The following is a 12,859-nucleotide window of genomic DNA, read 5'->3' on the forward strand; positions in this document are numbered from 1 at the left end:
AAGCCTGATACTTTGTGATTAACAGCATTGGACTCTTGAATGTCAACTGCTTTAAAAAAATAAATAAAAATTGCAATTCTCAAGTTAACCTGTGGTAGGCGCTAAATGGTTGAATTATATAAAAAAATGGGTTGGTATCCATTGAGTTCAAGTCCAACATTATAGTGTTGTTTTCTTGATTAAAAAATAAATAAATTCAGGATTGTTTTTGGCCAATCTGGAATTTCCACCCATTGTGTCTTGTAGGCAGTTCTCCGCCGCCCTAGCGGACCTGCACGACGCCGCCAAGTTGTGTCCCAATAACCGCGAGATCCGTCGCTTGCTAGCCCGCGTGGAGGACGAGTGTAAGCAGATGCAGCGGGCGCAGAACATCAAAGGCGGCCCGGATGGAGCGGTCGGCGGCACCCCGCAGGCGGCGGGGGGCCACGACTCGGACCGGGAGCGCGACGACTCCCGGGAGGAGTCATCGGAGTGGAGCCAAAGACACGGCGCAGAGGAGGACGACGACGACGAAGAAGAAGACCAGCGCACGCGGTGCCGGTCGCTGGGGAACAACGCCAGTCATCACCCGGGCAGACTTCCTCCTCAGCGCTATCCTCGGGACCACCCTCAAGGTTTGCTTCTGCAGCCCACGAAGCAGGCCCAAATTGTCAAGACCAGCTCACACGGCGTCAAATCCCAGTTTGCTCCCTCCAGCCCCTTACCAAGCCGACACATGTCTGGCATGCTCAAGCCCGGCCCGGGGATCGACATCAGCCCGCTCCCCACGCCCGCCGACGAGCCGCTCTACGGAAACCGCGTGACTCTGACCGTCATGACCCACGCCGGCGAGGCGGCGTCCTTTTCCTCCAAAGCCGTCTCAACGCACTTGGACGGCGAGTCCGGGGGGAACATGCGCGTGTCCAGCTCCACCAGTAGCCTGGCGTCCAGCGGCAGCCTGTCGGACAGCGGCAAGATGGGCCCGGACGTCAAGTCCAAACACGGCCAGCAAAGCGGCGAGTACAAACCCCGCCCCTTCATGGGCGTCACTGACAAGACGGCGCGTTTCCTGCAGCAGAACCCGCAACCGGCCACCCGTGCCTGGATCAACCACTCCGTCGAGGACGACGACGTCAACGACAGTTTCGGGAAAATGGCGAGCGGCGCTTATTGCGACCAGCACCGGCCGCCGGCGCCGCCGTTACACAACGGGGGGACGCACACCAACCAGTACTCTGACAAGTTCATCTGTTTCAAGGACGCCAAGTCCCTGGCCAACCCCAGCCAAGCCCTGCACATCACGTCCATCAAGCCAAAGCGATCGTTTATTGAGTCCAACGTGTAGTCCCGGGAGAGCCGTGCCAAATGTTCACGCCCGTCCGCCACATCTTTTGTTACAAGACGGATGTTTTGCACTGATGGAGGGACCGAGCGTCAACTGGACATTCCTGTGTTTGAAAAAGCTTTCACCTCTTGGTTTGTATAAATACACTAATCACAAAAAAAGTTCGGGATATTGGAGCTCAGGGTGAGCTGCTCGAACGGCAAGTGTGGGTGGCGGTTTGCATGGTGAGCAGGGAGCAACTTTCTGGAAGAGTTGCTGTTCGCTAACAAGGAGCTGAACGTCAAAATTTACAACAGGTGCATAACTCATTCGCTACCATTGACGGATTTATACGTTAAAAATGACATTCATTTTACCCCGGCTGGTATTAATCCATGAAAATATAAGCGACTCATCTTACAGACTCAGAGTGTCATCAGCTGGTTGCAAAAAAAAGGGACTTCCTTCGATATCATCACAAATCAAACACCTGTTATAAATTTGAAATGATTCAAAGTTGACCCAATCGTCCCCTCGCTGCTCACCATGCATAACACCATCCACACGCTCCTTTCCGACAGGTCCAATCAAGTTAACCTGAAAGGGTCCTCGTGCATTTTAGCTTCATCCTGAAATTTCTCCCCAAGGTCCAAAACATCCCAACTTTTTTCGTGAGCGCCGTGTTGTTTTTCAACCTGACTATTGTCATTTGTATGCACAGTGTTGTTCAAATTGTGTTAAATGTCCAGAGAAAAAGAGACACACACACACGCACACACGTTTGTTAAATATGTTTGTACATGTTATGAATCAGCATTAACAGAGTTTAAAGTCTTTTTCTCTATTTGCTTGTTGTTGCTGTCTAGATTAATTTATTTACCAATGGCTTCAGTGTAAGAGCAATATATTTTATATAGTTATTTTTGCACAGCTACCCAAGACATTTAAATGAAGTGCATGCTACATTTTGCGGTTTACACCATATCTCCTTCCGTCGACGCAACCGTTCAATGCCATGTTTTTCGTCAGTATTGTGGTCGCATACTGTAATGGAGTTGTGCTGCCATGGCAACCATGGGAGAGAAATAAAGACTCCCCCGAGGGATGACAAACACGTCTACTCAGTGTGATCAAACAAGAATGGATGTTTGTTTTGAAAATGTGCTTCAAAAAAATCGTATCTTATCACGTGTGTGCAAGTATTTGTTCATCTAATTGTTAGACAACCTTATGTCGTTTTTCTTTTCAATCTGTTACTGCAGAAAGACACCCAATATACCTCCAATAATGGTTTTCCTAGGTCAAAGGTTATTCCATATGATAATGTAACTATGGAACTCTTTCAGGTCGGCGTTCTTTTCGTGTCTCGATGATTGTTGTTGGCTCCACTTCCATCGGCTGATGACCATCTTCAGAGCACGGTTCGGAGTGAGCAGTGTGGTCTGCAGGGCAGATTGGTCATGGGGCTGCTTTTCTTCTTGGCTCTAATCCAGCTCTCCATTGACGCGCGCTCGTAGGAAAAGCCATCTAAGGAGAGATTGTGCAGTGATGCCGTGCGGTACTCGCGGTATGGCATTCACATCTTGATGCCGAGGAACTTTGTTGAAGTGAGTAACATTGGTTATTTTAGACAAAAGCTTTGCTGCCATCTCCGTGCCAAAGGAACCATGCTGGAGTGAGTTGAGGAGCTTCATTTAGACAAAAATAGTGCTTTTCTGCCATCCTGTGCATTCTTTGTAATTTGCCCTTTATTAGTCCCACAATGGGGAAATTCGAGATTCGAACCCAGGCCTCCTGGGGAGACTGGGTCCTGAACGCGGCGCCTTAGACCACTCGGCCATCCTGGCAGCCACTCGTGGAAGTGAGGGTAGGTGAGTGGAGGGGCTTCATTTAGACAAAAGTAGTGCTTTTATTGACAAGGAACGAGGTGAAAGTGGTTTGGCTGGATAAATTCAGACAAAAGTAGTGCTTTGCCGCCCAGTAGAGATGAGGGGAGGGGCTTAATTTAGACAAAAGTAGTGCTTGGCTGCAACATGGCGTCAATCCCTCATGGAGTTTCGCATTTCGTGATGCGGACACCCACCGACTCTAAAAGACGTCAACGCAACATTCCTGAGTTCAGAGGGAGCAAAAGTACTCATACTCAAGTATGGATACTTGGAGAGGAAGAAAGTTCCTGGAAAAGTCATTAAGTAACAACTCAGATTTTTTTTATGTTTTTTTTACAGTCACTTATAAATAATTCAGTGGTACATCGCAGTCGATTTATGACGAATCTAATCCAACACTCGCCGTAAGCATCTGCAAAAAAAAAAAAAAAACTTCATCCATTTGTCACTGTGGCACAAATGAGCGCCTTTTGCATTTTTACGTCCACTCGCATTTTTCAATGAGACGCTCCGATCTGACAGCGACGCTCAAAATGATCACCTTCTATTCCTTTTCATTTTTCATCCCCGTCACGTCTGATGGAATTGAAGTGTTATTAATGAGCAAATCTTCACCCAATGACATTTACTAAAAAAAAATAATAATATTACAAACGATAGGAGCATGGCGGGGCGTTGAATTCCAGTCAGCTTTTTCAGATGCCAAAGCGGCCTGTTGACAACACCTGTTCTTTTATTTCCCGAAAGTAAGGATGCAGGAATGAAGTTAAGGTGTGTTGTTTATTTTGGCGGACTGTTTTAGCGCTACAGTTGGTGGTTGCCATGGTGACCGGCAAAAACGATTGACACCTTGAGCGACCTTGTAGCTAGCTACCAATGTTGTTGCAGCCTGGCTTAAAAGGTGATGATGGGAGCTTGTGGGCTCATAATACCACGCCGGATTGTTGCTGCACGCAAATTCCTGGGAGGAGATTGTGTTGTGTGTGTTTTGGTTGTGTGTGTGGTTTCTGATTTTTTTGTGTCAGTGCTATTGAGTGGTGTGTGAGTGTTGTGTGTGTGTCATCGGATAATCAGAGCATTGACAAAAGCGGCTTACGTTTATGCTTTCCAATTGCGGCTTGTCATTTTAGGATCAAACATTTTTAACTCCCACCATCTCCATGCTTGTCAATGCGTGAGTACTACACGCATACACGAACGCACTCTCCCACTCAGCGATTCCCATGTATGCCTTTATTTTTTTTCACTGAAACTAATTATCAGTATAATTTTCATGGCAAGATCGCTGTATATGACAACATACCATGAAAGTTAGGCGTGTTTCGACATTGGCAACGCAAGATGGCCACTGGTGGCGCTCTGGCTTTTTCTTTTATGACGTCATCGAAAGTTGCGCGTCGAAGATTTTTGTTTCCCTAAAGCGTGGAGTTGTATGAATAGTTTCAAACAATAACAACATGCATTGTTTTGGTGTGTACAGGTATAAGAGTAGAAATTAGCTTTTTTTTCTCCTTCTCAATTCCAAGAGGAAACATGCCATTCCAGGACTTGTACCTGCACACAGACTGGACCGACGACATAATAAGGAATGTCTGCGGTGCTCATTTAACTAATCTGGTAAGTCATCCTGGCCGTTTGGTTTTAACTTAACATCCAAGTCTTTAAATGTTGCATAAGTGGTCAAGAATTGTGGAATCGTGGCAAGGTGTTGCTAACGCTAGCTCGGAACTGATAGCTAACTCGTTTAGCGATGAATTTCGGTGCGCACGAGCTCTCAATTCGTTAGCATTGCACACATAATCATCATCATGAAATAATTTCATCATTATTAAAGGAGCAAAGTCACTACCGGGAAGGAGCACACGGGCTCTGCTGGCCCCAACGATAGCGCGTGGAGTCTTTCAGTCTACAAGACTGAGTCATTTGGACACGTCGTGCCAGAAGCAAACCTCAGACGTTTTTCATTGAAAATCACTTTTTTCCCCCCATTGGAAATCACTTGAACAGACGCAGATGACACGGAGTAGATTACGTCACCGTCTCCACGCGTGCTTCAATCGCAGGACACAACATTAGGTACACCTGTACTATCGAACCCCTCCATCGTTTTACTGCAGTCCTCATTTGTGTCACAAGCCAACCTCAGGTGACTTCAGGTAATTGCTTTTTTTATGATGCCATCCCATAAGGCTAACAATAACCATATAAGCATTCCTGGAAAATGGGAGGTTTACCATTGCATTGTGGTAATATACCATGAGCATAATAGAGTATATACAGAGAGTAAAAAGAGTTTATTGACCTTGGCACACAATCTGCTCCAGCTCAGCTTCTACAGACGGGAAAGAAGGAGAATGCATTTATCATGTTCAAAAAAAAAAAAAAAGAACCACAATGACATGAACAAGTGGAATATTCTTTGAGTTTGACTGAAAGCAAATGGACAGTAAAGCTACTTTAGGATTCAAAAGCGTTTTCCGTTGAGCTTGCTTGGAAAGTAGAACATGATCTCAAAAGTCTGTCCCAGTGCGCCATTAAACATCACACTGCCGCAAGTCTGACACGCAAACGCATAACAGATTCTAGATGTTCGTTGTTAAAATCACATCTAATAAAAACTTAGTCCAAATGTTTTTTTCTTTACAACAGAACAATAATTTCTCATCTATCCATGTCGGTGACATATAGTGACAGGCAGAAGGTGAGATTCATGGTGTCTTTTTTCTTTTCTTTTTTATACCTGTCGTGCTATTTTAAAGTGTGCAGAAGTGTCCCTTGTTCCTGTGGGCAAATAAAAGCTTGTTAAGTGTTTCATGAAAAAACAGCAAGCACATGTCAACACATTTGGATGCTACACACCGTCTCATTTACTGCAACACTTTTGGCCACAGAGTTGTTGAAGAACTTAAAAAAGCATGTTTACAATTGGCAAAAGAAAGGGAATTATTATAACTGATACGCAAAAATTACGACACAAGATTGTCACTGAGGGTTGATGGAGGAAAAAAGATGAACACGATAAAACAGCGCTCTCTTGTGGCCGAATGAGGAAATTGCCATCTTTTGCTGAGTCAGTCTCATGAGTACTAAATTGAGTTTGACAATAGAACAATGGGCGATATTACTCACATAATCACAGTACAGTAGTAAAATATGAAATTTGTGGTTCACCAGAAGCACTTTAAATGCTGGCGCTGTCTCCCATTTACTTGTCAGATGCGTCTGAATGTTTATTTTTATTCCCCTTTCAAAAACTTTTTTTTTTTAATTGAGTCGGGTCATGGGTTACGTTAATGGTGGAGAAAGCTTTAAGATCATTTATCTTATTTTATGTCCTTGTATAGCATTTTAGCAAGGGTGTGTAGACTTTTTTTTTCCATGCAATGTACTAGTTTCCATTTTCGGAAGCGCATTTAATTGCTCTGCCTGTCACTAGACGTCACAATCATAGATATAATTAAGATACCGTACTGAATAATTTTCTGGCCGATGAAGTAAAATGCATGTGTCTCACCCAGAAAGGTACGAAAGGCACAGCACAGAACTGGAGCAGACTGACTGGAGAGTGTGTGAAGGAGCCCCCCCCCCCCCCCCCCCCCACACACACACCCCGAACAAAATGTGGTGTCAGAGAGCAGCAATCACTTTGTTCTTTTGCCGAGTGAGCTATTTTCAAGAAATACAAACATTGCTGACAAACTGCAAGTCTGTTGCATTGCGTCACATGATAAGCCCCAAACAAAATGTGTGTTTACCCTCTCAACAAGTCACCAAGTTGATGTTTGGAGTGCACAACTGCGATGACCCAAAAAAAAAGCACAAACAAGTTCTTATAAATGATTTTTTTATTATTATTATGGATGAGCAGGGCTCAGATTGTTCTGGTTGCATGTTAAACTATATTGCACAAAAGCATCATATGGAAGCAGTCGTAATTGAAATATTTTGATCACAAAGTACATTTACAAATCGTGAAAGAAAAAAAAAATTTTTTTTAATCATGAACCAAGTTTTTCATTGCGCAAAATTCACTTTTGATCAGCTGATTAAAGAGCACAAACAGGAGAGCCGGACGACAATTTGATTATTGTGCATTGGGTTAGGAAATGCATAGGGGGGGGAAAAAGTAGAAAAATAAGGGGAATGATTGATCACTTTTCAGGGAGTCACTGTAACTTTACAAAATGCCTTTCATCATTGCTTTGTTATTTAACAGTGGCAACATTTACACTTTCATAAAGCGGTCGCAACAACGAGTATTCAGAAATGAAAAGCCTCTCGTGTTCTTCACAGGTGGAAAAAAAATATTTCATAAGCTAAAAAGGCTCCGTTTGGAAAAGAAAACTTATTAAAGTCAGTAACAAAAGGTGTCAGATTTCAGGGGCGGGGGAGTGACACCGGTGGCCGAGAGCCCGCATGCAATTTTCAAAACAAGTATAACCACTTGGCTGTTCGAAAATGCACCACAACATTAACACACATGCTCAGATTATTTGTTTTCCCTCACAGACCCTGTAAAGTGACTTCAGAGATTTTTTTTTTCATGTCTGATGATAACTGTTGAAAACATTGAATTGTGGAGATATGACCGAAACTGTTTTTCACCATTTCATTTTCCCTGATTTGTTTATTTTTTGGGCAAGGACACCAGCACTCGGTGACAGTTGGTGTCACGAGCTAGCTTGCGAGCTAGCTTGCGAGCTAGCATGCGAGCTAGCATGCGAGCTAGCATGCGAGCTAGCTTGCGAGCTAGCATGCGAGTGCCCCTGGTCATGATGTGGGAAGTGGAATTTATTCAAGCCATTAGAGGCGTTAAGCGGATATATATTTTTTTAATATTTGGATGACATTTATTTTGACTTTGACGGCTTATCAATTTAGCCAGTGATGGGAATGAGCATTAGCTTATTCAAGTTTTTATTGTCAAATTCATAGGGGGGAAAAATATGCTTAAAATTGAAAATGATCTCACACAAAGTTTCGATCCTCGCAAGATGATTGCCTAGTGAATAATTGAATGCCACTGAGATGGACTGTGTATGAATGATCGCTAGTGTAGATACTAGTGTAGTTTGAAGTGGTGACATCTTACATTCCGAGTCAAAACTTTTGGCACTGTCTGGTGTTACCACGCGGCGTTTTGGACAGAAGGGAACTCCCTCCTACGGCCCGCTGTTTAACTCCTCAGCCTCCACCAAGCAGGAGCGGTCGCTGTCGGGCGCCCTGAACGGCGGGTGGTACTCGAACGCCGTGACGACGGAGGAGCCCGAATGTTGCTTCTGGTGTATGAACCAAACCACGGCGGAGACGGCCATGATGGCGATTACGCAGAGAATGACCAGGCCAGACATCAGCCCGCTGGGTTCTGACGGAGGACAATCGACATCGCAGTTAAGTTGTCACTCGGTACAAACGGTATTAAAAATGTATATGGGGTGAAAAAAAACTTACTTTGTTTGGCTTCCACTTCTTCTGAAAAAAACAAACAAACTGAGTTAATGAGCGAAAAACTAAGTCGCCCTTTAGATTTTGAAAGACAAGATGGTTCAACATTATACGTTACATTTTTTTTACACGTGTGCAAATTATGTATAAAAGCTTGAGAATGCGTTTAAGCGGTTGTCAGTGACCTCCAGTGGACAAAGTTAGTAATGCATGTGTTCTCGACGCCCCAAAAGGGCAAAGACAACCAGTCTTAAATTCACACCAATGTTAGATGAAAATCTTCAATGAACCTAAATTAAGAAATGTTTTTGGACGCCGACAGGTGAGCATGAAAAAGAACTTCAGAGATGGACCAGCGTCTCGTCCAAAGAAGAAGTCAACACGTACTCTGAGCCGCCTCGCAGACCACGCCGTTCTCCAGATCATCCAAGCAGCTGACACGTTCCCACTTGCCCGTGTCGCTGTGGAGAGCCCCGCACGTTTCCATGGGCACAAAGTCCAACGGGGACGAGCCCGGTTCCCAGTTGGTAAACTTGACCGGCTCTTCGTCCAACCACATCATGTCTTCACCTGGTAAGAGTGATTGCGTCAGCACAAACAGTACTGGACTACTGCTGAAAGAAATCCCTGATGCGCATCTTTCACTTCCTAAATACTTGATAAAAAAAATCCCATTTTGTGCCTCCATTATGCAAAAAAAAAAAAAAGGATATCCTGAAGCTGTGTCAGGATGTACAGTGAGCTGCGTGGGGAAGTTGCTCTATTATTTACTTGAACAGAAAACAAAAGTCTGATACAAATGCTTAAATATAAAAAAAAAAAAAAAAAAATTAAAAGTTACGTGTAAGCCTGCGTTTCAGTTTTAGCCCCCCCCCAAAAAAACAAGTCAGTGGTCACATGACACTTACTGTTTGTATCGTAATACATTCCGAGCCACATGTCGACTTCGCCTTTCCACACCTTGGGACTATATTTAACCACAAAGTCATTCTCCTCAGCAGTCTGGATGGACAGCAGCTCTGTAAAAGCGATCCGTTTAAAAAAATAAATAAATAAAAATGACAGATACATTGACTAGCCACAACATTAGGAACACCTGCTAGCGTCACTGTCAATAAAAAAAAAAAAAAACATTCTGCATTATCTTTGTGAATGCTAAATTTTGGATTTGTCTGTTCTTGATTGTGTCTGTAAATCCTAATCTTACATGCGCTATATTTTTAACATACCAGAGTTTGGGCAGAGACTTTTGGCACTGTCAAAATTATACAGTTTGAGTTTGTCTTCTTCTCCGTGGACAAAGTGGTAACATCTGTCTTTAAAGGGCACCCAGGTGCGTCCGTCGGCAGGACAGTCTGAGGAGAGAACGCCACGTACAAAAAAATTAAAACACCGTCACTTGTTGTGTCTTTTCAAAGTATATTTTGGGGAGTTCACAATCTAAGAATCTAAAATCAGGGTTGGGATTATTTCCACAAAGTGAGGGCTGTCATTTCTAACTGCCCTAAAAAGCCCCAAATCATTCCCCCAAACAAAAGTGAATAATAACAAATGTGTTTGCAAAAATATAATAAAAAACTGGACGGCCCTTGAAGGATTTAACAAAACTGAAAGGACTTTCAATAGGGTAAAGCTTCTTTTGATAAACGTTTTTTTCCCCTGTTTAAAGCTCTTAAAGGCGATAAATGCAACAACAGATTAGTTCTCAGTTCATTTCTTGATAAAAGTAAACCTTCTTAAAAAGACAACCATCTGGATTAGTAGGCCATTTAAATTTCACTAATCCCAAACTTGCAGTATACTAATTCTAATTAGAGGTAAACAACCTTTAGAGGGTATTAAAGTCAGTTACAAGCTATTTAAACTTTTGTTTATGCGCTACGTTCCACTAATCGAACTTTAAGTGGATTAAGCAGGTATGATACTTCATTAATCCCAAATGGTGAGTTATCACCCAAAGTTAAATCACTTATCAATAGTGGTAAACATCGGATCGTGATTTGGAGGACATTTAAATGCCCATTGCTGACTGTTCATTAGTTGTAACTCTATGAATTGATTTATGACCCATGCAGTCCGCTCAAGAGCTGAAGTAATCAACACAATGTGAAATAATTAGAAAGAGTGATAAACGTGCTCATTTGTTTAGTCGTAACGCTTTAATGACGACTGGCGAGAAGTGTAAAGGGGATAAAAGGAGGACGTGTTAACAGGAAATTGTGCAATTTGATATCCATGCACGCACTCCAGTGGCTCTTCGCTCCAAAGTAAACAACAGTATCGACAATCGAGAGACTTTTGAAATGCGTTCATTTCCCCAAACGACACAAGACAAGAGCAAGTTAGCACTCAGATTAAGAGGCCATTAAAATGCACGTATCGAGACAACGGTCGTGCGTGAACATGATATCGAAACGATATATCGAAAGTGAAGAGTGCGAACTTCGTCGCGGTCGCTCCTTACCTCCCGTCCAAGCCGCCTGCAGCTGGAGAAGAAACACACACACGCAGCACGTCAGGGACAGTGGACGACGACCACTTTTCTGCGGCGACTCCATGACAGAAGAGAGCCACAAGAAGCAGCAAAATTCCCGACTTGTTTTTCTTTTTTTTTTCCAGCAAGGCGAACTCGCCCCGCCCACTTGTTGACGCCTACCTCAGAAGAAGGCAGATCAGAACCATTTGCAACGTTCGGTTGTGTGACATAACTTGTGTACAATATAATTAAGAAAGTAACCAACATTTTTTACCTCCCCAAAAGCTTGTGTTGCAACTATTTTGTAGCGGACTCATTTTCAAGCATGGTACAAGTTGATTTGAACGAGGACAAAATTTGAAACATGATGTCAAAATGCCCTCAAAAGACACATTTCATTGTGTTTACCATTTATTTGGAGATGGACATTACTCAGAAAACAAGAATTTGAAATAACCCCTTCAACGCAGTCAAAAGTCGAATGCCAAATGACGCGTTCAAAGCACAATGTGAGAATGCGAAAGATGGAGACGAATTAATTATTTACTCCGAGTTTGGTATGCTGTCAGTTTCTTATCGATGCAAAGATCCCACTTCAGCGAGTAACTCGCAATGTAAGTGCAATTGTAAATGTAAAACTGCGGAACTACTAGGATAAATGGAATTACGTCTTAAAGTTTAGTGTATCAGAGTGGGAAGAGAGACAAGCCGATTATTAATGAACGCCTCTGACCGATTCTGACATTTGGAAGATACCTGGTAATGGCATCTGGATATTTAATTAGCATGCATTTAATAATAAGATAACAATACCAGGATAATGCCCGCGATATATTCATGTAAACTATAGAAATATATATTTATATACGTGCATGTGTTATAGCGGTCAATTATAGTGGGTTAACTCTACCTGTGACCCGGAAGTAAAATACATGACGTCATGTACCGGCTAATTCAATTGCGTTTGTGTATCTTTCCGAACAAGTAACGCCATTCACATCATACGTGGATATTTCCTACCTACTTTTTGTGGACTTCGGCCTAGAAATGAGGACGGGGCTCATTGGATGTTTTTTTCAACCCACTGGATTTAAATGCGTCGTTATCGGTGAGTTTAATGTTTTGTTTGTTGGCTGGGAATTCTTGGTTGTGCTTGCTTTTGTATGGTCACCAATTAACGTTTTTTTTCGACACAATAACTCCTGAACTTTCCTTGAACTTTATGGCTAGTCGCTTGGTTTCGTCATTCCTCTTTTCTTGTGTGGTTGGCTTTGTCGATATATGAAATGAAAAGGCAATGCTTCACTTATTTATGTTTTCACAACCACCATTTTGACCGATTTGTGGGCACAGGTGTTCATCTTATTAATTAGACAGACGCCAATGAACTGGACAACCTGTGCTCACAACCGTGATAAAATTCCCCTAAAGTATTTTGGTATAGTATACTATTTCACTAATTTTTTAAGATTTTTTTTTAAATCCAGTGTTTTTTGGGGGGGGGGTACTGTTTTGGTGCAGTGAATGCATTTTATGTAGTAACTTTTTACATGCAGTTGCTGCGAAATGTCAATGGGGTGCACGGGCACAAACACTAGACAGCTGGGCCTTGAGCTCTGGTCCTCGTCTGGGACTTGGCGGCTTCCCACCCGCAGAGCGTCACAACACCCGCAAGGACTTGCAAGGACCCATCTGTTGTGGCAAAGCATGCCCAAGTTGTGTTCTGCCACATCCGAGCGCCTTCCT

At 43.1% G+C, this 12,859-nt stretch overlaps 2 protein-coding genes across 6 annotated transcripts in view; one reads left to right on the forward strand and one right to left on the reverse strand.

Annotated features, from left to right (window-relative positions):
* The window catches only part of LOC148323712 (protein TANC1-like), a 74,686-nt gene extending 72,263 nt beyond the window's left edge, over positions 1–2,423 (forward strand). For all 4 annotated transcript variants that reach the window (XM_088314824.1, XM_088314826.1, XM_088314825.1 and 1 more), the window contains one exon: positions 247–2,423. In XM_088314824.1, the coding sequence (XP_088170950.1) occupies positions 247–1,324 (1,078 nt within the window). In that variant the 3' untranslated portion in view covers positions 1,325–2,423. The remainder of the gene's footprint in view (positions 1–246) is intronic.
* A 4,596-nt stretch (positions 2,424–7,019) lies between these two features.
* Positions 7,020–11,268, reverse strand: cd302 (CD302 molecule). Of its 2 annotated transcripts, none has more exons than XM_088314641.1 (6): positions 11,102–11,268; positions 9,867–9,992; positions 9,546–9,656; positions 9,025–9,207; positions 8,644–8,661; positions 7,020–8,557 (listed from the first exon to the last, which is right to left on the reverse strand). In XM_088314641.1, exons 1-6 carry the CDS (start codon positions 11,193–11,195, stop codon positions 8,355–8,357), a joined length of 735 nt encoding a protein of 244 aa, XP_088170767.1. In that variant the 5' UTR covers positions 11,196–11,268; the 3' UTR covers positions 7,020–8,354. The 2 variants fall into 2 exon arrangements, with proteins under 2 accessions (XP_088170767.1, XP_088170766.1); XM_088314640.1 differs by having other exon boundaries at positions 8,644–8,664.
* Positions 11,269–12,859: the final 1,591 nt, after the last annotated feature.

The sequence above is a fragment of the Idiotropiscis lumnitzeri genome, chromosome 14, assembly GCF_059441095.1.
Source record: "Idiotropiscis lumnitzeri isolate Australia: NSW breed Sydney's pygmy pipehorse chromosome 14, RoL_Ilum_1.0, whole genome shotgun sequence".
Classification (NCBI taxonomy): domain Eukaryota; kingdom Metazoa; phylum Chordata; class Actinopteri; order Syngnathiformes; family Syngnathidae; genus Idiotropiscis; species Idiotropiscis lumnitzeri.